The sequence below is a fragment of the Balaenoptera physalus genome, assembly GCF_965194825.1.
Source record: "Balaenoptera physalus genome assembly, chromosome: 20".
In the NCBI taxonomy this organism is placed as follows: Eukaryota; Metazoa; Chordata; class Mammalia; order Artiodactyla; family Balaenopteridae; genus Balaenoptera; species Balaenoptera physalus.
The window spans coordinates 53,525,701-53,551,325 of record NC_138901.1 but is presented as its reverse complement, the minus strand read 5'-3'; the positions used below and the strand labels follow the sequence as shown (position 1 = coordinate 53,551,325).

Below are 25,625 nucleotides of genomic sequence, written 5' to 3'. Positions count from 1 at the left end.
ATTCCCGCCGGCTCGCCTTCCCTGAGTGGGAAACCCAGGCTCCACGCCCTGAATACCCACTGGTAGCCAAGACTGGCGACTCTCCCGCTGGTGTGCGGGTGGCAGGCGAGGCCACTTCGATCCTTAAATAGCCCCTTCTCTGAGGGATGGGAAATATGAATATGCAACACGACCTCCTCCAGACGCCACTGGACATGCGGCCTGTTTAATATTCATGACGCCTCGTGGGCCCTCAGGACGCTAACAAAAGATTCGCGAGATGTTAGGGGGCGGGCTCCACGAGGCAAAGCCTCCTCTGATTGGTTGTTCTTAGAGGGAGGTTGCCTTCGATTGGGGGGTGTGAAAGGTGGAGCTGCAAGTTTGGCATAGGGCGGGAGATTTGAATACCCATTTTCTGTGTTCCAGGCTGTGCGGAAGTGCTTTCTTTTTACCAGCACTACAACCACAAAGAACATATTCCGAGCACTGTACTCTTAGATTGGGAGCTCCAATCCACTCGTTTTCTAGATGGAGAAACTACTCCTGACTCCTAGCCCTGGGTTCGGCCACCGCCCCCGGCCGGAAGCTGAGGGGCGGGCCCCGGGTGCGAGACCCGACCCCTCCTCCTATTAATTACTCGCGGCCGGGGCAACCTCAGGAATCTCTTGCGGCTAACTCCATGCAGGGCCGGGCTTGTGGCTTAGTGGTCCCGGGACGGCCTGCGGCTGCGAGGGCCTGAAGGTCCAGCCCAACATCGTTGTACACCTGGGGAGTCCGAGACCCAGTGAGAGCAGTGCGGCCCGAGGTGGCCCAGCCCGCAGCAGGACCAACGCCAGTCGCAGGTCTCCTGACTCCCAGCTTGGTGTCCTGCGTCTTCGTGGTAGGTTGAGATGGCCGAGCATCTGGCCTGAGCGCTCCCAAGCCACATCCCTGTGTCCCCGGCGCTGGGGGAAAACACAGAACTCGCGCCTGCGCAGAGCCTTCTGGGGAAAACGCAGCTTCGCGGCAGACCCCGCCCCTTTTGCCCCGGTGACGCGTCTCCGGTTGCCATGGAGACTGCGCTGTTTACAGCCCAGTTCTGCAAGAACCCTGAGCTCCGGTTGGGGTAAGGAGGCTCCCATCCCGAAGTTGTGTAGTAGTTCTTTGTGGCGCTGAGGGTAAGTAAGCCCCGGCCCTACACCACCAACCCTTAACTGCAGCACACAGACCTACCCAATGCCTTGTGCCCATTGGTATCAGCCCGAATTTAGGTTTAGTTTCGACCTCAGCCCTAATTTCGATTTCTCTGGGAGCTACTCAGACTTATCCAGAAATCTTGGGTTAATTTTTGAGCCCCACACTCACACTTGGCCGAAGCCATAGGAGGGACTGGATTAGGAGACCCCATGTTGTCAGAGGGAGCCGGGTGGCCTGGGGCTCAGCCTGGTCAAGATCTGACTCCGGGTCCCTCCTTGTATGTTTGGAGAACTTCAGAGATCCAGAAGGCTTTAAGAGCAGGCGCTCAGATATATATTTTGGGTGAGGATGTGGGTGGGGGCAGTTTTTAGCCTTGTCTGAGGACGGCAGTTCTCACAGTCAGAGCTGTGTGCAGATGAGGTGGGGAAATGTTGGTCTTTCTGCTGCTGCTGGTCTCTGCCTGCTGCCTCCTCATGTGTTCCTCTTCTTGTTCTCTCCTTTTCTTTGTCCTGGGAAGGTTTTGTTTCTTTCATCTGCTGAACAGGCGCAATACCCAGTTGTCAGTTTACAGATGTCACAGTTGTTCTTTTTAAGAAAACATGTCTGGGTTCATCTGTTTGGCAATACGTACTAAAACTGAACACTGCCTTATGACCCAGCAATTCTAATGCGTTATGAAAATGCATGCATATGTTCACCAAAAAACACATTGTCTCTAAATGAGAATATTCATAGCATTCTCATAATAGTGCCAAACTGGAAGCCCAAATATCCATAAACAGTAGAAAAGAGACACAAATTTTGGTATAATCATACAATGGTATACTACACAGGAATGAGAATGAACAAACTACAAGTATATGAACAATACTGATAAATCTTACAAGCATAATGCTGAGCAAAAAAAAGTCAGATATAAAAGAGTACATAGTGATTCCATTTATATTAAGTTCAAAAATACCAAAACTAATTTATAGTGTTAAAAGTTGGAATAGTGGTTACTGTGTGGGTGAAGAATAGTGGTCAGAAAGAGGCGTGAGGTGCTGGTAATGCTTATTTCTTGATCTGGGTGCTGGCTGTACAGAGGTTTTCGTTTTGTGTACAGATTATGATTTATGTACCTTTTGGTATGAATGTCACACTTTAATAAAAACTGACATTAAAAAAAGGACAACTTGCTTTCAATGAATCTAAAAAAAAAATTCTGCTTTTGATCAGGACTTTAGAAACCTCAAATGGCCAAACTACTACAACATCCACCCAAGTTCTTGCCCTCAGAGTGGCACATTGCTAACAAGAACCAATACCACAGAGCAGAGGCCCAAAGGTCCCGGTCCGAACGCCTGGTGGCAGAAAGCCAGAGGCTTGTGAATGAAATTGAAAAGACCACAAGAAAATCTCAAAGCGATGTGAACAAGAAACTAGGTAAGATAACACATTTGGTATATCTGTGAACATGTTTGGATGATACTGTTGAGGTATGGCGATACTGTCATTTGCATTTCATGTTCAGGAATGGCAATGTATTATCTTGAAATATTAGGGAGAAACATGTGTATTCTCTGGGCTCTGTCTTTAAGTTCACTGCCCTAAGGTAGAGACATGGTAACCCAGTCTGATTTTCAGCCATTCATCAGACATTCTTTTACTGATTCAATACATATCTGTTGAGCATCTAAGAGCATCTATGGACAAAGCCCTGGGAATATCACAGAGGATGATCAGAGCCTCAGTTTTTGAGGGGCTCCTGGATTGAGGAGGAGAAAGATAGAAAAATGAATAATCAAAATATAACTAGATAGGAGCTGGGGGAAGGGGTACAGAAGTGAGGGTGGAGTCTGCCCTGGAGAATTGGGAAAGACCTCCTAGAGAGGAACATTTGAGCTGAGTCTTAAAGAAAGAGTAACGCTCTGGACAATCCCATTCCTATGAACACAATGTAAAAGGTGGTGCCCTTAAATAAGCAAAACAAGAATAAAAATAAGATGAAACAAACAAAAGTCCCAAATGCCAAAAAGTGATAAACCAGAGGTCACAAACTCAACAGTCTATCAGAGTTGGGCAGGTAACATAAGGGTTTGAATAAGACCCCTAAGCCAATAGGGAGTGGTGGGGACTGAGGGTGCCTGGAGAACATGTGCTCCATCAATTTCAACCCATTTTTTCCCAAGAAAGAATATGGGCCCAGTGTTGCCGAGTTCCCTGATTTTTTTTTAGAAAATCTGGAAAGCTGGAATTTTACCCACTTTTTAAATGCTAGCAATTGAGTTGATATATTTATAACACTGGGCAGGATGAACAAACACATCTATAAACAAAACCTGGTCTAATATTTATAACACAGGGCAGGATGAACAAACACATCTATAAACAAAACCTGGTCTAATATTTATAACACTGGGCAGGATGAACAAACGCAGTTATAAACAAAACCTGGTCTAAGGGCTGCTAGTTTTCAACCTCCCATAAACCAAAACTTCATTCAGACCTGCAGGGTTAAATGTTAGGCTTCTCCTGATGGGTTGATGCCTACTCCTGATACCAGCCTATAGGTAGACCTGATCACACTAGACAATAAAGCATTCTGGTTGACAAGCCGTGTCCCTGCAGACAGAGCTCCCAGTTAGTATTTTAGCATTTTATTCTCAAATATGATCAGATGAGGATCACCAAACATGTGAGGGAAGGTTCTAAAATGGCAAACACTGAAACAAACAAAACTAAAGAAAGTACACAGAGCAAAAGAAAAAATAACACTATAAGATCCTCAGGGAATTTAGAAAAGACACTGCATCTATGGAACAAGAAGACTCTTAAAAAAGAGAACATTCAGAGAACAAGAAAGTGTTCTTGGAAATTAAAAATATGAGAGCAGAATATTTTTTTAAGTCAAAAGAAGGGTTGAGAGATAGAGTTGAAGTATCTCCAGAAAGTAGAAAAAAAAGACAAAGAGATAGATAGAAAACAAGAGAGAAAAGACAAGAAAATTAGAGGATCCATCCGGGAGGCTCAATACCTATAGGAGTTCCAAACCCTCCTACACTGTTGGTGGGAATGTAAATTGGTGCAGCCACTATGGAGGACAGTATGGAAGTTCCTCAAAAAACTAAAAATAGAACTACCATATGATCCAGCAATCCCACTCCTGGGCATATACCCTGAGAAAACCATAATCTGAAAGGATACATGCATCCCAATGTTCACTGCAGCACTATTTACAATAGCCAGGACACGGAATCAACCTAGATGTCCATTGACAGATGAATGGATAAAGAAGATGTGGTACATATATACAATGGAATATTACTCAGCCATAAAAAAGAATGAAATAATGCCATTTGCAGCAACATGGGTGGAACTAGAGATTGTCATATTGAGTGAAGTAAGTCAGACACAGAAAGACAAATTATCGTATGATATCACTTATATGTGGAATCTAACAAATGAACTTAGTTACAAAACAGAAGTAGAGTCACAGATGTAGAAAACAAACTTATGGTTACCAGGGGATAAGGAGGGGAGGGATAAATTGGGAGATTGGAACTGATATATACACACTACTTTATATAAAATAGATAACTAATAAGAACCTGCTGTGTAGCACAGGGAACTCTACTCAGTACTCTGTAATGGCCTATATGGGAAAAGAATCTAAAAAAAGAGTGGATATATGTATATGTATAACTGATTCACTTTGCTGTACACCTGAAACTAACACAACATTGTAAATCAACTATACTCCAATAAAAATTTTTTTAAAAGTTGTATAAGAAAGTAAATTTATCATAGTATCATGATATCATGGTTTGAGTATAAATAATACTTACATACCTACAATAATATAAACAAACATTAAATTATTATTTAACAACATGGTGACACAGCTATATTGGGAAGATTGAAAGATCAGAAGTGTGTTGTATAAGTCATATAAGAGCAAACTCTTATCTTTCATCATAGGAAATCAATAGGTAATCTTAAAACTGATAATGAATAAATAGCAATGTAAGCAAATGCCAGAAGAAATACTAGAAGTGTTTAAAAAGCGGTTGCTTCCAGAAAGTGGGAGTGGGTAGGGATGTGTCAGAGAATTGTAATACTTGTAAAACTATTTGACTCTCCAAACAATATACATTTGTGTCTTTCACAAAATTAAAAGTTATTAAAAACAGTGGACTTTGAAGAATTAGAGTCAATGAGTGTAGAATGGTCTTTGGATTAATTTGATGTTGAATGTAAGAAGAAATATATTCTTATTTCCTTCCTTCCCTCCCTCCCTCCCTCCATCTCTCCCTCCCTCCTTCCTTCCTTCCTTCCTTCTTTCCTTCTTTCTAATAAACTCAGAGATGTAAAGATGCCCCAAGTAGCACAACTCTAAGAAGAAAAGAAAGTATCTCGGGTAGGTTTACAATAGTCTTCAAGTTTCTAATCTAAGAGTTGGCTACATTGGGAATAGATTAATCCTGGTGTGACTTCTCTGTGTGCTTCAGAGCAGAGGCTTGAGGAAGTCAGGTTCTGGAAGAAGGAGTTAGATGGCAAACTTGAGCAGCTGGTGCATGCGACCGAAAATCTACTCATCTATCGGACCAGATTGGAGAAAGCCCTGGAGAGCTTTAAAGAGCCCTTGCACATCACTGAGAAGTGTCTGGAATACAGGTAGGAGGGAAGGTTCCTCTAATGAATCATCTGTTGTAAGAAATGAATTGCGAAGAGGTAAAAGCTGACTGTGCTAGGTGATGGGTTAGAATGAGACAAATGAGCATGTGTTCTTTTAGAGCCTGAAATTATCTCAGCATGCCCAGGGTGCTGGGCAGTGGAAGGAGCACTGGACTTGGCTCATGTCTAAACTCTGCTCTTGACTAAGTTAAATATAAGTTAGGACTAGGTTTGGCAGTGGGTAATCAGAAAAGGGCAAAATAACATTGAACTTAGATAATTTCTTTCTCTCTCACGTTTAAGGAGTCTGGAGATAGTTCAGGGTTGGCATGGTGTGCCACAGTGTCAGGCTTCCAGGCCTTTTCTATCGTGTTGCTCCACTATCTTGTTGCTCCATGTGCGTGGTTTTTACTCCCAAGGTTACCTCGTGATTCACAATGGCAGCTGGAGCTCCAGCCATTATGTCTACATGCCAACAAGTAGGCATAATAAGGGTTTGGCATTCACCGTTTCTGCTTGTATCCCGTTGACCAGAGCTTAGTCACATGGCCACACCAATAGAAACTGGGAAATGGTGGTCTTTATTTTGGGCAGGCAGAGCAGATACAATTACTAGAGGACAAGTCTGCTCCTATACACAGAGCCACATGGAAGCACTTTGTAATCCAGAGAGCACTGTGCAAACATACCTTTTTACTATAATTTCCCTCCTGTAAGTCCTATGAGTAGGATGATCCTCTCTGCTCTGGGGTGATACTGATTTGCAGACCTGAGGCCTGTCACAGCCCTAGGGGTAGCACCCTTCTGCCAGCAGAGCCCCCTCCAACCGAGTGCATCCTCCTTGCTGGCTATTGAGCGAACCCTCCCAAATGCAGATCTTTCCAGGTCACTCCATGCTTAGAATCCTTTCATTACAATCCTTTGCCCTAGTACCTTCAAAATAAAGTTCAAACTTCTTAGCTTCAAAAACAAGGTCCATCCTGGTTGGGGCCCCAGTGACCCCTCCAGGGCCATATCTCATCCCCAACAGTGGGATGTACTTAGGGGTGCTGCGCTGCTTGCAGTTTCCCAAATGCACTGTGATTCTGTCCACACTCTTCCTCCTTCCCAGAAAACCCTGTTACCTCAGTGAGCTTAGCCAGGACCCCCTCTGCAGCAACCAGGCAGCAAGCTCCCAGCCAGATTTAGAGAGTTTGTGAGGCAAAGGGAAGTAGCAGGTGATCAAAGAGGCCAACATCCAGTTGGCTCAAGTCTACACCTAAGGGAAACTAGGACGTAGAGGACATACATGGATTGAGCACATGCTCCTCTGTGGCAGGTACCGTGCTATCTGCTTTCTTATCTCCTTTGTCCCTTGCCACAACCCTAGGAAGTACTAATAGTTATCCCTATTTCACAGATGAGGAAACCAAGGCACAGATAAGTTATACAGTGTGCCTGAGGTCACACAGCTGGTGAGTGGAGACTTCCTCCCTAGCACTGTCATGCAGGTGGAAAAGAATAAACTATCAGACAGCGACTGATCAATTTTGGGAGTAAGTGGTTAAAAACATGAGTAATGCCCAGTTAGTTCTGTGACATGGGGTGAGTTACATAATCTCTCTGAAACTCAGTTTCCTCACCTGTACTTGAGAGGTTACGTGAGAAGGAATATCCGCATGAAAAGCTCAGCACAATGCTTGTCTCGTAGTAAGTGCTCAGTGGTGGGGGTACTATTAATTTTGGCATTATTATGACTATTACTATTGTTACTATAAAGCATCTTTTTGGATTCAATCCTTGTCAGAGGACTAGGATCAAGGAAGGAAACATATGTCTTTAAAATTCTAAGTCAGAAGACAGTGTTTCCGATAAACAGGTAAAAAGTAAAAGGCTTCAGAACCGATGGCCAAATTGAGGCCAAAAAGTCCAGCTGGCATTTTTCAGACCAAGTAACCAGTCACCGATTAATTTTTCCTCATTATGTTTTGGATATTTTGAAGTCGCATAGACACCAACTAATGTACATCCCCCATCACATCATCCAGATGGATTTGGTCCAGTTGTCCTGACAGTTTTAAAAGTCAGCAGATTTTGAGTTGCCTTCCTCCGCGCGTGGGATAACCGTCCACCTTTCTCTCGGTCAGGGAGAAGCGAGTTGGCGTTGACTTGGTCCACGATGAGGTGGAGCAGGAGCTGATCAAGGAGGCCGAGATCATCCGGGGGGTGACGGCCCTGCTGACCCGCACCCTGGAGGAGACGTCCGAGCAGATCAGGTATGGCCGTGTGGGGCCTGCCCTCATATCTCCACTGGGCGTTATCTAGAAAAGGTGGTGCCCACCAAGGCCGTGCTCCATGGCCCAGAAAGAATGGGATTTAATACCCTACAAGCACTTTCCATGCCCCAAGGTGGCCCGGGAACACTCAGAATGAGACCAGGACAACCTCTCACGCGTGACAGTCACCCTCTGGTGGCGGGGTTGGGGTGCGGCCAGATTTCACCCCGATTGTAAACTGGAGGACACTGGAGCTGACCTCTCACAAACAGGATGCCACAGTGGTGACATCCGAAAATGTCACATTTGGAGGGAAGATCTTGAAGTCCTGGCTTGGATACATTAATTTGTCACCGAGTGTCTAATGGCGTGTGTGTGCGCGCGCGTGTGTGTGTGTGTGTGTGTGTGTGTGTTGTGGGGATGGGAAGGTGGGAGGAAGTGTCGCCATATTGCACTAGACTGGCTTCATTTTCCATGGTCTCCCAAGAACCTGGTATAGGTGCCACCTAGGCATTCCAGAGGGAGAAACCCAGTTTACCTTCTCCCTTCAGGCTGAACCGCTCTGCCAAGTACAGTCTTGAAAAGGACTTGAGGGACAAGTTTACAGCCCTGACCATTGATGATATCTGCTTCTCACTCAACAACAACTCGCCAAACATCAAATATTCTGAGAACGTCGTGAGGGTTGAACCAAAGTGAGTGGGTCCCTGCTGACCTGGCCCTGCTGTCCTCCTCCCTGCTGTGTGTCATGCTAGTGCTTCTCAGAGAGGCAGGCTGGACCTAGCACATCATCCTGAATGCAGGCTGAGAGCTGGGAAGAGGCAGGCTTGGGGCAAAGGCGGGCGCTGAGCAGTGAGTACCCTGACACTGGACCCAGAGGTGCCTCGGTCCTCCGGGTTGCCCCCACTTTAAGAAAGTCTGATATAAAAAAAATTTTTGGGGGGGGGGGCCATACCATGCAGCATGCAGGATCTTAGTTCCCCGACCAGAGTTTGAACCCACGCCCCCTGCAGTGGAAGCGCGGAGTTTTAACCACTGGACTGCCAGGGAAGTCTCTGATATAAAATCTTTAAACCTTTCAAATTTATTCATTTACCTATTTGCATTTTTAACAAGTAAAAGAATTTAAAAATGTAGAAAGGGCAAGTTAATAATTTCCCCATATCTACTCCTTTCTATCATTACACTCCCCGAGATAACCAGTGTTATCTGTATGTTCTTACAAACATATGTATACACTCACCTACACAAATAAATTTTGTTTCTTTACAAAAATGGGATTGTACCATGTACCTTTTCTGTAACATCTAACTTACATTTTTCAAGTAACATTACATCACAGACCTAACTCATTCTAATTTTTTAAACGTTCTTTTTGAAGTAAAACATACATATAGAAAACTGCACAGGAGTTCCCTGGTGGTCCAGTGCTTAGGACTTGGCACTTTCACTGCCAGGGCCCGGGTTCAATCCCTGGTTGGGGAACTAAGATCCCACAAGCCATGCGGTGCAGCCAAAAACAAAGAAAGAAAAGAAAAACGCACAAATAATAGTAAACAGTTTAATGAATTATCATTGTTTTGGTTATCTTTTGCTGTATAACAAGGTACCCCAAAACTTAGCAGCTTAAAAACAATAACCATGTGTCATCTCCCAGCTTCTGTGGGTCAGGAGCCCAGGCATGGCTCAGCTGGGCGCCTCTGGCTCACATCTTATGAGGTTGTAGTCAAGGGGTCTGCTGGGGCTGCAGTCTCATCTGAAGGCACAACCATGGCGGGGGGGGACCCACTTCTGAGCTGACTCATGTGGTCATGACAGGCCTTGCCACCCGAGCCGCTCCACGGAGCTGTCCCAGGACGTGGCAACTGGCTTCTCCCACAGCGAGTGATCCAAAAGGAAGCAAGAGAGAGAGGGCAGCTGAGACAGAAGCCACAATTTCCTTTCAACCTAATCCTAGAAATAACCTCTCATTATGTCTATTCATGAGAGATGAGTCAATGAGTTCATCCCACAACTCAAGGGGAGGGGACTATACAAAGGTGTGAATACCAGGAGACACAGGGGGTCATTGGGGACCATCTCAGAGGCTGCCTCTAGTCACACAGCAAACAATCTCCATGTAACCACCAACCAGGCCAAGAAATAAAACATTACCACCAACACCAAAACCTCCACCCTGTCCCCTCTTGATCAATACCTCCTCTCTCCTCCCCAGAGGGAACCACATTCCTGAGTTCTAATAGGTTTGTTGTGCCTACTTTTGCATTTATTAAATAGCATCATGTACTATGTATCTCGTGTGTCCCTTTCCTTCCAGTCAACATTATTTTGAGATTCCTCAAGTGTTATATAAAGCAGTTCCTTGTCAAACTAGCAATTTATTCATTTCTTTATAGCATTCCAGTATGGACTCACATTCTCCTATTTTATTCAGTGCGTTATAATCTGTTACTATTATAATTTACTTTGATACTTAAATTGTCTCTACCAATGTGATCTTGACGAAGTTACTCCATCTTTCTGAGCCTCAGTTTTCCTCATCTGTCAAATGGGGGTATGAAAGTTAGCTCACTAGGCCATCGTGAGGATTAAATGAGAGGATGTCTGTAAAGTGCCAGCCCAGAGCCTGGCACAGAGTAAGTAGGTTTCCCCAAAGTGACAGTTATTGCCACTGACAGACCACCATTCTCTCTGCCTAGAGATGGGGAAACGTTCTAGGTGCTTCTGATGGTGGAGGGAGGCTTAACTTCCTGTGGGTTTCCAGTAGCTTGTCCTACCCCCATACCCACACATCCAGCCCAAATATGCTATGAATGAATGCATGGGTCCTGTTTCAGCTCTGTGAGTCTGGAAGACTGGTTGGACTTCTCCAACACCAACGTGGAGAAGGCCGACGAGCAGAGGAACAACTCTCTGACGCTGAAGGCCCTCGTGGACCGAATCTTGTCCCAGACGGCCAACGACCTAAGCAGGCAACGTGACGTGGTGGACACCGCATTCAGGAATGGGCTGAAGGAGACCAAGGACGCCAGGGACAAGCTGGCTGTTCATCTGGCCAAGGTGAGCTCCCCGGGGGGACCATGGAAGAGCACCTTCAGAAGGTTTCACCCTGTAAACCTAGAATGGCCTTCAGGGCTTGTGATCCTGTGTACTAAGGAGTAGAGGTCACTCAGCTCTCTCCATCTTAGCAGCAGGCTTTGGGCTTTGGGGGACTGGAGCGGGCCTTGGCCCCACTCTGGGCCTCCTTTCTTACTCATCGCTGCAAAGAACAGGCTGTCTCCCCTCTCTGGGCCTTAGTTCGTCCTTCTGTGGAGCATAGAGATGTACCATATGCTCTTATACGTTCTTTTTTTTAAAAAAAAAGATTTATTTTTATTTATTTATATTGGCTGCGCCAGGTCTTAGTTGCGTCAGACGGGATCTTTGTTGCGGTGTGCATGATCTTTTAGTCGCAGCATGTGGACTTAGTTGCGGCACGCGGATTCTTGGTTGCAGCATGCGGATTCTTAGTTGCAGCATGCATGCGGGGTCTAGTTCCCCGACCAGGGATCGAACCCGGGCCCCCCTGCATTGGGAGTGCAGAGTCGTACCCCCTGGACCACCAGGGAAGTCCCTTATACGTTCTTTATGACTCTGAAGTTCCGTGAGTTGAGTGCAACCGATTTCTCCAAACCCAGATGCAACTCTGGGATTCTGGCTTGTTGTCTGGTTATCCAGCCATTTGCTGGTAAACTGGCTCCCAGAGGAGAAAAAAGCCCCTGATTTATAGAACTTGCAGATTTCTGTGGTGTAAATTCTTCCACCATGGTCAGTTTCAAGTTACCCATTTAACACAGGTCTGGCAGAATTCCTGAACGTTTAACAATTGGAGCCCAATAAGCCGACTCTAGCCCATGTCCCTCACCAGCAAGGACCGCTGGGTCCTGAGCATATGGGACCATCCCGCAGGCTAAGCTCAGGGACAGTGGGTAGAGTCCAGTGGAACAAGGGCTGAATTTGGACTGAGGACCTGTGGGCCCACATTCCAGTCCTGCGACAGACCAGCTGAGTGACTTAAGCAGACGCCTCAAGCTCTCTGAGCCTTCCGCCTCACCTGTAACACTGGGACAGCTACAGCTACCTGATGTGGCCACTGCTGGCCCACTCCTTGCTTTTCACTGATGGTGAAGCAGCCATGGAGAGCAGAAGGGACCCCAGGTGGCAGGTGCATCACTGGCAGCCTGGGACTAGAGCCCAGGCCTGCTCAGCTACCGAAACCTTGTCCTTCTGCTGCATTCCTCCCTTGCCTTCCATGGACCCAGAGTCTAATTGTAAGAAAAGACTTATCTCTGTGATGAGCAGGGCAAACCAGAATGTCATCAAAAGTTATACTGCAACAGTCCGCAAAACGACAGGTAGAAGAGCCTTGTGGGTAAGCGTGTAGAGCCTGGAGCCAGACAGCCTGGGTTCGAAATGGGGCTTCAACACTTGCTGTGTGATCTTGGGGAGGCTACTTAATGTTTTGTGTTCTTTTATGAGATGGTCAGTCACGTGCAGCCATAAGGAGACAGGGGGCTCAGGAAAAAACAAAGTTTATATTGTATTCACAGGTCCTAGAGACAGGAGGCAGGGCTCCCCACGCAGGGCCACATGGAGAACACACTAGTGTGGTCAGGCGGCAGATGACAGGAGCAAGGGGAAGGTGGAGGCCACGGCCTTTATTGGGGTCTCCTCAGGATGGGCCAGGCAGGGCAGCGGGAGCAGTTTAGGATCAGCTAGTGTGAATAACCTCAGTGGGCTTTGGACTATGGAGTGGTCCCCAGTTGCCTGGCACCCGGCCCTGGGATGACTGAGGCAGACCAAAATGCCCTCCTGGGCTGAAAGGGCAGAGAGAGGAGAGAGGGCTCTGGGCTTGCAGATCCAAGGCCTGCTCAGGCTGGTCCTTTGCCATCTCCAAGAATCGAAGAGCCCAGGGAGGGGCAGTTTCTCCCAGCCAGAAAGGTTTTTTATGATGTCAGAACATCATAATGCATAGAAAATTTAAAACATTATAATACACTTAAGCTGCCTGTTCCTGGGACTTCCCCGGCAGTCCAGTGGTTAAGACTCCGCACTTCCACTGCAGGGGGCACAGGTTCAATCCCTGGTTGGGGAACTAAGATTCTGCATGCACATGCCATGCTGTGCAGCCAAAACAAAAAAAAAGCTCCCTGTTCCTTGGTTTCCTCATTGATAAAATAGGGACAGCAACAGTACTCACCTCCCAGAGTGGGTTAGGGTAAAATTAGACAACCCAAATAAAGTATTTAGAACAATGCCTGGCACATACCGATTTTATACACACGCACATATATATACATACATTTACATAGTTTATACATATAATCAATATAATAGATAATCAATAAAAATTGGCTGCTGCTGCTGCAGCTAATAATAGGAACAACAACAACAATAATAGTAATAATGATAAACGTAGCCAAAGACCAGTCAAGAGGCTTCCTGGTGGAGTAAGAACTTAGTCCAGGCCTTGAAAGATGGATCTGAGATAGGAAGGCAGCGGGGAGGAGGGTCCACCGTAAGATAAGAGGCAAGAAGCTGGGCTTTGCAGAGGCCTGTGAGAGAGGCAGGTGGAGATCCTGCAGGAGCTGGGAGCTGTGTGGCTGAGGCCTTGGCAGCAACATCTAAAATGAGCATCCAGGGACTCACCTGGTGGTCCAGTGGGTGCGACTCCGCACTCCCAATGAGGAGGCCCGGGTTCGATCCCTGGTCAGGGAACTAGGTCCCACACGCATGCTGCAGCTATGAGCCCGCATGCCGCAACGAAGATCCCGCATGCCGCAACGAAGATCCCACATGCCATAGCCAAAAATAAATAAACAAATAAATAAATGTTTTTTAAAAGTAAAATAAAATGAGCATCCAAAATGATCTGGACAGGCTCGAATGATGGACTAAAACAAATCAGGTGAGATTCCCTGCCCCCACCTGGAGATACCAACCTAGGCTCTATGAGAAAAGCCTCCAGCTGGTTATCACCTGGCTAGAAGCCTCCGTGGTCATGAAGAGGCTCGGCAAACGGAGGCAATGGCCTCCAAATTAAAGGGTAGGGACGGGCTTCCCTGGTGGCGCAGTGGTTAAGAATCCTCCTGCCAATGCAGGCGACACGGGTTCAAGCCCTGGCCCGGGAAGATCCCACATGCCGTGGAGCAACTAAGCCCATGCGCCACAACTACTGAGCCCGCGAGCCACAACCAGTGAGCCCGCCCGCAAGCCACAACTACTGAGCCCGCGTGCCACAACTACTGAAGCCTGTGCACCTAGAGCCCGTGCTCTGCAACAAGAGAAGTCACGACAATGAGAAGTCCACGCACTGCAACGCAGAGTAGCCCCCGCTCGCCACAACTAGAGAAAGCCCGTGCACAGCAATGAAGACCCAACACAGCCAAAAATAAAAACAAATAAATAAACAAATTTATAAAGAAAAAAAAGAAAAAAGAAACATTAAGAAAACCAGATGTAATGTGTGGACCTCATTCGAATTCTAATTTAAACATACCAACTCTTACCGAAATAAAAAAAAGGACACTGAGGGAAATTTGAACACTAGATTTTAGATAATAATAAAGAATCTTTCTTTCATTTGTGTGTGATAAAAAATATTGTCGTTATGTTGAAAGAAAAAAACAGAGTCCTTATAACTTAGAAACATACTCAAGTATTTAAGACTGAAATGATATAATATCTGGGAGTTCCTTTAAAATAAATAAGCTGATGGCAGGGGTGCATAGAGGGCATTATGGATGAAACAAGATTGGCCGTGTATTGATCATTGCTTAAATGGATGCTGGGTCCATGAGGTTCATTACACTACCTACCTTCATGTATGTTTGGAAATTCCCATGATGAGAAGTTTAAAAAGAAAAAAAACTTAAGGAAGAAATAAAATTTTAAACTAGTGAAATATTAATCTAAAAACCCGAGTAGCTTCAAAGGAATCTTTTCTTTGCACAAAGCCACCATCAAAGAAACCAACAAAACTCAGATTAAACTGCTCACCCTTTCTTCGGGCTTCTAGGGGGCAGAACTGGTACTGAAACAGAGAAGGACCCTATGGTCCTTGCTCCCCTCCCCCCATGTCCTCAGCCTGCCATCTGTCTGTGGAAAAACTTCAGCCAAAGAATAAGTTTAATCAGAGAAGTGAGAAAATACAGAAACAAAGGAAAACAGTCAAAGGAGACCAAATAATAATAGTTTAGTCATTAAGCATAGTCAAGGACCTTTAGTTCCTCCTCAAGGGCTGTAGATAATATTCTGAGCCGTATCCTGTGAGCTGTCTTGTAGGTACTGAAACCCCCAGCAGGTGGAAGAAGTTAACTACATGGTGACCAGACTGTAGCCATGACATAAGCTGCCGCAATTCTGAGAATTGGTCTCAAGGAAATGGGAACAAACTGACACTGGAACTGAAGATTAATTGTACTTAAAACAATCAAGAGGGGCTTCCCTGGTGGCGCTGTGGTTGAGAATCTGCCTGCCAATGCAGGGGACACGGGTTCGAGCCCTGGTCTGGGAGGATCCCACATGCCGCGGAGCGGCTGGGCCCGTGAGCCACAACTACTGAGCCTGCGCGTCTGGAGCCTGTGCTCCGCAACAAGAGAGGCCGCGATAGTGAGAGGCCCACGCACCGCGATGAAGAGTGGCCCCCACTTGCCGCAACTAGAGAAAGCTCTCGCACAGAAACGAAGACCCAACACAGACAAAAATAAATAAATAAATAAATAAAATAAAAATAAAGGAATTCCTTTAAAAACAAAAAAAAACAATCAAGATGATGCTGGTCAGACCACCGATGACCAATACCAAGGTGACTGTCAGAGGTGACTGTGCTGTTTCTGCATGTAGCCCCCTCCCTCCGTCTATAAAAGCTCTTGCCCACTGATTGTCCAGTTGTGCTGGGGAGTTGGCCTTTGGACAGGCGTCTGCCCTCCCTGCCCGCCCCCCTGGTTGCCGGCATCCAAAATAAAGCAAACTTTCCTTTCCACCAACCTGGCCTCTTTAATGGTTTTTGAGCGGTGAGCAGCCGGACCCCACCTTCAGTTACAGTACTAGTGGGTGGATTGGTAAGGAAATAGGCAGCATTCCACTCATGATACAAAGGTACTTTATACCAAGGTAAATGGGCAGCCTTCAGCCTTTGCTGAGGGAATCCACATATTTGGGAAGGAGAAGAGGCAACAGTGGCCACTCATGTCCATTCCATCTGTGAGGTTCTAAGGTTGGGTGAGTTACCTTGCCCATGAGCAATCACTGCTGTAGTGAAGAGGGATCAGACTCTTTCTGGGGTCCTGCTTGGGTAGATATCGGAGGTGCCCTCTTCCTAACCTCCTAAGAGCGTCTGCTGTTGAGTTTGTTTTTTTTTTTTTAATAAATTTATTTATTTTATTTATTTATTGCTTTTGGCTGCATTGGGTCTTTGTTGCTACGCATGGACTTTTCTCTGATTATGGAGAGCGGGGGCTACTCTTCATTGCGGTGCGTGGGCTTCTCATTGAGGTGGCTTCTCTTGTTGTGGAGCACAGGCTCTAGGTGCGTGGGCGTCAGTAGTTGTGGCACGTGGGCTCAGTAGTTGTGGCTCGCGGGCTCTAGAGCACAGGCTCAGTAGTTGTGGTGCACAGGCTTAGTTGCTCCGCGGCATGTGGGATCTTCCTGGACCAGGGCTCGAACCCGTGTCCCCTGCGTTGGCAGGCGGATTCTCAACCACTGCGCCACCAGGGAAGTCCCTGCTGTTGAGTTCTGAGGAACACACCCCGGCCTCACCTCCTCTAATCCTTTCTGTAAGGTCATGGAAGAGATTGCCTCCCAGGAGAAAAATATCACAGTTCTTGAAAAAGCCATCCTTGACCAAGAAGGACCTGCCAAGGTGGCTCATACACGCCTGGAGACCAGGACACATCGGCCTAATGTGGAGCTGTGTCGCGACGTTGCACAGTACAGGCTGATCAAGGAGGTTGATGAGATCACCCACAACGTCGCAAGGTAGGCGCAGGGCTACTGGGGCTCCATTTACACCTGGATTGTGAGCAGGGTTAGGCGATGTCATCGTGGGTGATGCCGGGTGGGCATAAAGACCTCTGCACCTTTCGTGTTTGAGGGGTTCTTTTCCAGAGGGCAGTCTCTCCTAACTCCCGCCAATTGCTGCCATGCAGGGAATGCATCCCGATGTTTACATTTTTCTGAAGTCCAGCTCCAGATGTTTAGGTAAAATCTACAGTTTTAAACGTTGGCAGTTCATGGGTTTGTCTGCCTTGTGAACATGGCCCAGGGCCACCAATTTGAAATCTCTGTCTTAAGAAGGAGAAAGGAGGAAGACACATCAATTTGGATCCTGCACTGAATATATGAATACGTTTTTCCCCCTGAAATAGTGATGTAGAGCCATAAATTATTCCCTAATGTTCTTCCTCTTCTCCTAGATTAAAGGAAACATTAGCCCAAGCTCAAGTAGAGCTGCAAGGCCTGAATCGCAGGCAGCTCGCCCTGCAGGAGGAGATCCAAGTCAAAGAGAATACCATCTACATCGATGAAGTGCTGTGTACGCATATTAGGAAGTCCATCCCTCCAAGGGATGGGGATGACCACGGGGAGTGGGCCGGGGGCCTTCATCCGGACACTGTCTGCTGAAAGTAGGATTCTCATTAAGCTATTCTCATTAAACAGAGTCATAAAACCGTAGAATAGAACTGTCATTTCAGGTGGGCAGAACTTCCAGTCAGCCCACCAAAAAGTCTTGGCTGGGGTTCCAGGCCTGCTCGGGGCCTGAGATTTGGGTGCAAAGCTCTATTCTGCTGCTGCTAGTGGTGCTGTGGTTGTTTAAGGGTTAAGTTCCATGAATTAGCTCAGGCCATTCTTATCACAGGACTTCAGGCCAAGGGGAGGGGTCCAAGACATTTTAGTTCAGATTTATTTCAATTCAGAAGTTGGGCTGGATCCCCTACTCAGACCATGCCCATCTTACTCATGAGAGGACCGGCGAACACTTCTCCTGGCCCTCAAGATTCCTTTTCCCTAGAAAACAAGGTGGTGGTTGCTGACTTAGACCCCTGACTGGCCCACGGGATGCATGTTCAGTTCATACGGAACTTAGATGAGAGAGGAGCGGCCCTGGGTCAGGAGTCCCCCGTAAGCCTTCCCAACACCTGTGGGCGTCTCTCTGGGCCTCTTTCTCTCCGGTGAAATTGAGACAGGCTGGGACCTGAGACCTCCAGTGGAGTGATTGCACCTGAGCAAACATCTCCCCGAGCAACGGAACACAAAGAAACCATAAGGGACTAAAAATAACCGCATGCACAAAAAGGCCACAAACCAACCGCTATTTCTGAGGTGCCGGGAACAAAAACAGGGCACTGAGCATGATCCCTGCCCCGGGCACCACCAAGGGGGCTGGGCAGACCACCTAAGCCACCCGTCTGTCCCAACCCACTGACCCACCCACCCCCGTTGTTACCCATTTAAGGAACCAGCTCGAGCCCCCTCGGGGAGTGAACAAAGGCACCTGTTACTTGCTTTCACTCCCTCGTGCTGCAGCACTAGTCCCAGTAAAGCCTTGCCTGAATATCTTACCTGGCTTCTTATTGATTTCTATTGATTAAAGAGTCCAAGAACCTGTGTCGGTAACAAAATGAAGAGGAGGGATAGGACCCAAGGGCCCTCCAGCTCTTAGGAAGTTAGCGGCTGGGGAGCGGGTGAGCCAGGTTTTGCTGTTTTCTGGGGTCATGGTGTTACTGACGCGGGTCCCTGGACTCTTTAATCAATAGAAATTGATAGAAGGCCAGACGAGACATTCAGGCAAGGCTTTATCGGGCCTCATGCTGCAGCACAAGGGAGCGAAAACAAGTCACAGGTGCCCTGGCTTGAGGAGGGGCGAGCTGGTTCCCGAGACGGTGCTCGGCAGACATTCAGACCCATTTGGACCTTGGTCTCGGGAGTGCCGGCCTGGGAGAGAGGAAGGCGACGCTCCTGGGCTCCATAGGTAAGCTCTTCCAGTAGGCCATCCTGTCGCACCACCGCGTGAAAAGGATTTCTGGCGTTTGTTTTCTTTGCTGAATGTAAACTGCATTTGGCGTCGGTTTTCTGACCAGTTAGTAATCATTCGTAGTGGGTTTTTTAATACTCAAGTGACAGGAAAAGAAAAAAAAAAATTCCTCCCGTTCTCGCCACAGATTCAAGTCAGTGGCTAAGAGTTTGGGTTCTGGAGTCACACGTAGCTCAGTTCAAGTTCTCCAGTCACACCCACCTCCTAGGGCGCCTGTGGGTGAGATAACCCATGAGAAGCCCTTCCCGGGGGTGGGGGGCAGCAAGTAGAGAAGGGACAGAGTCCGGACAGTCTAGGGGTTCTGGGGCTTGGGGACCGCTTGGATATACAGGGCGAGGGAGGGAGAGGGGCCAAGGACGGCTCCCCGGCTTCTGGCTTGGGTATCAGGGTGAATCGGGGCGCCTTTTGCTGAGAGGGAACTTGGGAGGCAGAGGGCTGGGCAGTGAGGGTGGAGGTCGGGGAGTGAAGGTGACGAGCTCACACGTTGAGGGCGAGGACCCTGTGGTGGGGGGGAAGGTCCAGCCGCAGCCAGAGGGCTGGGAGACATCTGCAGACAGGCAGCAGTGGAAGCCAAGCAACGCGTGAGAGTTTGAAGAGCTCAGAGGAGGGCTCTGGGCCTGAGCCCCAGAAGACACCAGTACTTCCCGGTTGAGTGAAGAACCGGACCAACAAGCAGGCTAAGAAAGAACCTCCGAGGGGCCGAGGGAAGCCAGGAAAGCGTAGCATCACAGATGCCACAGTAGGAGAATGTTTGGAGGCACCGGTGGTCAGCGGGTCAAACGCTCCAGTGTAGGCCAAGAAAGGAAAACATCCTCTAGATCTGGCAATTAGGCAATCGCCAATGACACTTTGCCAAAGGCAATTTCAATAGAGCATTGGAGGAAGAAGTCAAGAAGTGTAGATGCTGATTTTTGAAAGATGCTTATCTTATCTCGGGATGTCTTTGAAAAGAAAATTGATAACCTCTGCTCTCTGCTGGTACGCATTCTGCCCCAAGGACCAAGAAGCCGAGAGGTGGGAGCAGAAATAGGGAAACATGTCCTCTTTTATCACACATGAGCCGGCAGTCAACATCGTAAGACGCCATGTTAATTTCTTTCAACTTGGCCTGTGTCCTTGAAAAATCAGTGTGTCTTGGAAGTCGTAAACATTGAGGCTGTGAGTGCAGACTTTGAAAGTATCTAGTCCAACTCAATCATTGTACATTTGGGAAAACTGAAGCCCAGAAAGGAAGTAGAAGAGTGCTAGATGCAGCTGTCCTGCAACATTCACACCTATTGTTGTGTTTACCTTTACACATGAATTACGTAATGAAGTTATCACAGAGAACCAGATGCTGGCTTGGTTTGAGCCTCGCTGAAGAATTGTGGCCCTGGCATGTTCTGGAAATCCTGGAAGAAGACAATTTCTTTAGAAACTATTTCCCATTGCATTCCTTAGGTCATAATTGGCACTTAAGTGGACGATCTCAGTTAGGTACGAAGACTCTTTAATGGGGGGAGTTAGCGTCCCTCAAATTTGAGACAGTTAAAATTAAGGAAAGGATGGCTTTATGTTAACAGAGAGATTAACCTGTCAGTAGTAAGACAAAACAAAGAGCGCCTGTTTCTCAAGCTGGTACGCACCCTGTTCTCTCACAATCTCCTGATACCATAGGAAAATCCTCAGTATTTGAGCCCTTGAGGTCTATTCGTGGATAAGTGTCATCTGAGCAGCATAGAATGAAACGTGCTGGGTCCTTAAGTCTCTGGCAGGAGTTGATCACTCTAAGAATCTGCTTACATTTCTCAGACCCTTCTGTGGACGTCTCAAAAGTTTAGCTCCTGGGTGGTGAGTTCCAGAAAAAGAGAACGTGTGAATGGACAGAATGTCATGGGATCTCTGTGGTCTTTCAGCCCAACTCCCCAGTTTTATAGATGAGGAAACAGAGGTTCACAGGGAACTGGGGGAAAGCAAGCTACTTGCCCAAGGTCCCTGTAAAGGTTCAGGCAAGGCTGAACTCCTGGCCCCAAACTCAGGGCTCTTCTCACTATGGCCTAAACTAACTCCCCAGCTCCCAAAACCTTCTTCTCTGAGAACTGCACGCCAATATACACAGGGAGGGCTCCACAACCATGGTCATATGATAGATATATCCTGCCCTCCCCAGCCAAACTGCTCAGTGACCCATCAGGGCTGGTCAGAGTCGGCCTCCTGGGAATCGGGATTTTGAAACAGAAACGCATAGAGGCAGGAAATAACTAGAGGATCTAGAGAGGAGGGTCACTAACTCCTGTGGCCGCATCCCCAGAGCTCCCCTGGGTCCTCTCATGCAAAGAGTTGAGCAACCAACTCTTTCTATGAGATGCCCCAATATAGTCCCACTCTTGGCTTTAGCTCTCAGAAGTTGTTTTTTTTTTATAAATTTTTTTGGCTGTGTTGAGTCTTCGTTTCTGTGCGAGGGCTTTCTCCAGTTGCGGCAAGCGGGGGCCACTCTTCATCATGGTGCGCAGGCCTCTCACCGTTGCAGCCTCTCTTGTTGCGGAGCACAGGCTCCAGATGCACAGGCTCAGTAGTTGTGGCTCACGGGCCTAGTTGCTCTGCGGCATGTGGGATCCTCCCAGATCAGGGCTCGAACCCGTGTCCCCTGCATCGGCAGGCAGACTCTCAACCACTGCGCCACCAGGGAAGCCCAAGCTCTCAGAAGTTTTTGGCTAAGCTTGCTCAGTTAAGAACCTCAACTAATGTACCTTGAAGGAAAGAGTGAGTGGCCCTGCTGGGATCGGAGCATGCGGGCGACACACCTTCTGAACGTGCAGAGGGCTCTAAGTCGGCAACAGGGTGGCTTCTTGCTTGTATTCAAATTCCTACACAAATTTCCCTTCTCAGAGACTGCCCCCCTCAACTCAATTCAGCGGGACCCATCGTATTTGCACCATCCAGCCCTGCTCCTCCCCACGCCCCGCCCCGGTTGGCTGGGTCAGGAGTGAGCAGCTAACGGAAGGTGGGCCAATGAGCCCCTCTCCTGAGGAATTTGGACTTAGGACCAGGAGATTTCAGTTCCATCCGGCTGCTCTCTTGAGTAGAGGAGATGTAGGCTTTGGAGGGTGGGTGACAGCTGCTGTCTATCATGTGGACGGGAAACAGCCAGTTTGCAACTAGAGAAAAAGTAGAAGCTGATGCACCGAGAGAAAGAGAGAAGAAAGAGCTCCCTGCAGCCCCCCATCTCTGGGCTCCAGGCGGTTTCTGAGGCCCTCGGGTTCTGTGAGACACTCACGCATCCTCACACTGGGCAGTGATGCCCAGTGGTTTTTCTGTGGCTGCCACCCAGGAGAGTTGGAGCTCACAGGCCATGCCACTCAGCTGGACAAGTGGGCAGAGAAGGCTGGGTAATTAAGGGAGTTACCCTTGAGTGGGATCTTGATGAAGGAATAGATGTTTGCTGGGCGGAAAGGTGGGGCGGGGTGGATTCCAGGCAGTGGCACGGCACACACAAACGCAAGGGGTCTCAGAGCTGAATATATTTCCCGAGGAATTGTGTGTAGGTCTCTATAAAGGATGCTACAATCGCAAAACCAAAAGGACTTATTATATAGCCTTGCAAGACAGGTATACCATTGGTAATGCCAACAATTAGAACTGTTAACGTGTTGAGTGCTTATAATGAGTTACTTATGCAAACTGTTACTATCCTCATTTTATAGGTGGGGAAACTGAGGCTTGGAGGGGGTCACACAGAATTCAGACCCAAGCAGGCTAACTCTAGCACACGCGCTCCTGAAACCATTATGCCCCATCATTTAGTAGCAAGGAGAGATTTTTTTTAGATGGAAAAACCTGGGCACAGAGTTAATAACTTGTTCAGAGTGATTCAGTCCCAGATTTAGAGACTGAGCTTAAGTTTCCCAAATCAGATGTGAGAGATTAATACCTTAATTGATCTTGGGAAGTCTGTTTCCTGTGATGACCTAAACTCTACTCTTTGCCTCTAAGTTTGGAAGGGGGTTGGTGACCTCAGATCCCAGATGAATAATGCCCAAAATGGTCTTCTGTGTTGAGGAACCACAGCCAGGGACTCAGTTTCCCAAATGTGGAAGAGTTAGGGAAATCATGAAATCAATCACTGCCTTCTAGGTCTCCTAACCACCTGCATCTGAGACTACTTGTTGAACCTGATTTGGACTTTGGGGACACATCCTGTCAGTAAAGGGCTGGGGGCCCTGCACAGCCCCTGGACTTCGTGCTCCAGGATGATCAGCTATACACAGTGCCCCAAGGCGGAGCACACAGGCTGCCTAACCCAGCAGCCGTGCCCAGCCCCCAGCCTCTCCCTCACTCTCCTCCCTCACAGAGGATCCATGAACTACGTTTCCAGCCTCCCTTGCAGCTGGCGGGGTGGCTGTGTGACTCAGTTCTGGCCACAGAGGCAAAAGCAGAAATCAGTCTGGGGCTTCCAGCAAGAACTTCCACCACTGGTGCTGTCCCTTCCTTCCCTCCTTCCTGCCAGGACAACGGCTGAGGTGTTTCAAATAGCCCCTGGATACCATGGGGAAAGACCAAGAAGGGCACATAGATAACTAGTCCCAACGCTGGGGCGCCCCAAAGCAAAAGCAGCAGCCAATTAACTCTAAACTAGTGAGAAAAGCCCTTATTTGTTCGAGCCATTGTTGGATCCACTGACACTTAGACCAGAATGTAGCCTGACTGATAACCCCATCTCAGAGCTAGAGTGTGGACCCAGAGACCTATCAGCTAGTGCAGGGTTTTAGTTTCTGTTTCTGTCTCTCTCTCTCTCTGTATCTCTCTCTGTCTCTCTCAACTGTTAGCCCCAGAAAACAGTGCCCCTTGTCTATACCAGCAGGGTGGGTTGAGGAAAGATCTGCTCCCTCCCCTTCTGTAGTGGAAGAGAGAGGCGGGAGACAGGCACTTGTTATTATCAGCCTGTCATATATCAATAAAAGGGCTATAGATAACCCCTGTGTTGTGTGTTGGCCCCTATGGTGTTTACTTCATAGCAGGCTGGGATCCATTAGCTCAAAAGCCCCCCCTCCGGGGACCAAACTCAAATTTGCACACATCCAGTTGCTTTAAATATAGCCCTAATAAGCATATTTTCAGCCCCTTAGCACCTGCCTGCTTTACACACCCTGCAAAACTTCACCCAACATCTGCCGGCCATAGATAAGACAAACCGCAGAGCTATAAAAGACCCCAAGCCACTGCTGCCCTTTGAAGTTGTCTGACCCGGAGACCTACCTAGACACATAAACCCCCTCTTGGAGTCCCTTCTCCCCCGGGAGGCCCCTTGCCCTCTTCCCTTTCAGGGGTTGGCCCAGCACTGCTATCCCTAGAACGTCTCCCGCTGTGGGGGACTGCCCTTGACCGCAGTCCTGTCCCAGAGCCACGCTCATACAGCTCATTGTGTGCCACTACCATCTAGTGGTCATGAGTTTTTTGTTTTGTTTTGTTTTGCTTGATCAGTCCCAAATATTTGAACTTACCACCACTTCTCACTAGGACTCCACACGATGAGGGGTGGGGAGGAATAATTCCCCAGTAGAAAATCTGGATGCTATTAGGAAGGAGTGGAGAGAGGAGGCATTCGAAAACTTGACAGACCCACTACAGGAAGTAACGTCAAAGATACATGAGGCTCTCAGCACCAGGAGAAGACCGGTACCCAGAGGCAACTGGAACACTTTTGACAGAGATTAAAGCAGTGAATAAAGAACTAGATGCTGCCAGGAAAGGGGCAACGGAGGTGCTTCCTGATTCCGGCTTTCTTGCTTTAGAAATATTCAGAAAAGAAACTGACCGAGTAATGACCTCTTACTGGAGCTGAACTTCCCCAAATCTAAGTCTGGCTCTAAGACATACTCTTCCTCTACTGGCAAGGGGCACACATGTGGCCTAAGCTCAGCCAGTGAGATAACTGACCTCAGGTCTGTTCATCTGCGTGAGTGACTTCAGTATTTGGACATGAGAATCCTGGTTCTCTCAAGAGACACGTCCCTGGTCCCCACTTCAAGCCACGTAGGATGTCTGCTGCCCTCCAGGGACTCCTAGAGGTAGGTGTCTCAGTCAGTGTTACTAGTTGTAAGCAATAGACATACTTCTGCCTGAATTAAATAGAAAATAAATTTATGAAAGGTCTGTGGGCACAGAAAGTGGATGGGTGACGTGGGGAGCTATTCAAGAGCTGCCTCAGAGGCTATGCTCAAAAATGCTCTTATTATTCTTCACCAAGCAGAAATGTCTGGTGAAGGCACCACTGTTTCCATCTCATCTGGGCACCAGATGGCCCAGCTTGTATCCCTGACACTGAACATTAGAAGCTGTGCTGCCATCATTTTGAGGCTAGAAGGTGAAGGTGTACTGCTATCCCTACCAGGTAAAAACAAAAGACTTCTGGATTCTCTGCTTATTGGGGTAGAGAATAGAGCATTTGCCAGAGGCTGTGTTCATTTTCCTCAATAAAGAAATACCTGGAATAGAAGCTGCAGTTT

The 25,625-nt window shown here is 47.6% G+C and overlaps 1 protein-coding gene across 3 annotated transcripts; it reads left to right on the top strand.

Annotated features, from left to right (window-relative positions):
• The first annotated feature begins 349 nt into the window (after positions 1-349).
• On the top strand, positions 350-21,512 carry TEKT1 (tektin 1). 3 transcript variants are annotated; one of them, XM_082443909.1, is made up of 8 exons: positions 350-859; positions 2,374-2,580; positions 5,646-5,811; positions 7,938-8,066; positions 8,618-8,761; positions 10,904-11,126; positions 16,888-17,084; positions 17,522-21,512. In XM_082443909.1, exons 2-8 carry the CDS (start codon positions 2,391-2,393, stop codon positions 17,727-17,729), a joined length of 1,257 nt encoding a protein of 418 aa, XP_082300035.1. In that variant the 5' UTR covers positions 350-859; positions 2,374-2,390; the 3' UTR covers positions 17,730-21,512. The 3 variants fall into 3 exon arrangements, with proteins under 3 accessions (XP_082300035.1, XP_082300036.1, XP_082300034.1); XM_082443910.1 differs by lacking the exon at positions 350-859 and adding an exon at positions 871-1,084; XM_082443908.1 differs by lacking the exon at positions 350-859 and adding an exon at positions 871-1,136.
• Positions 21,513-25,625: the final 4,113 nt, after the last annotated feature.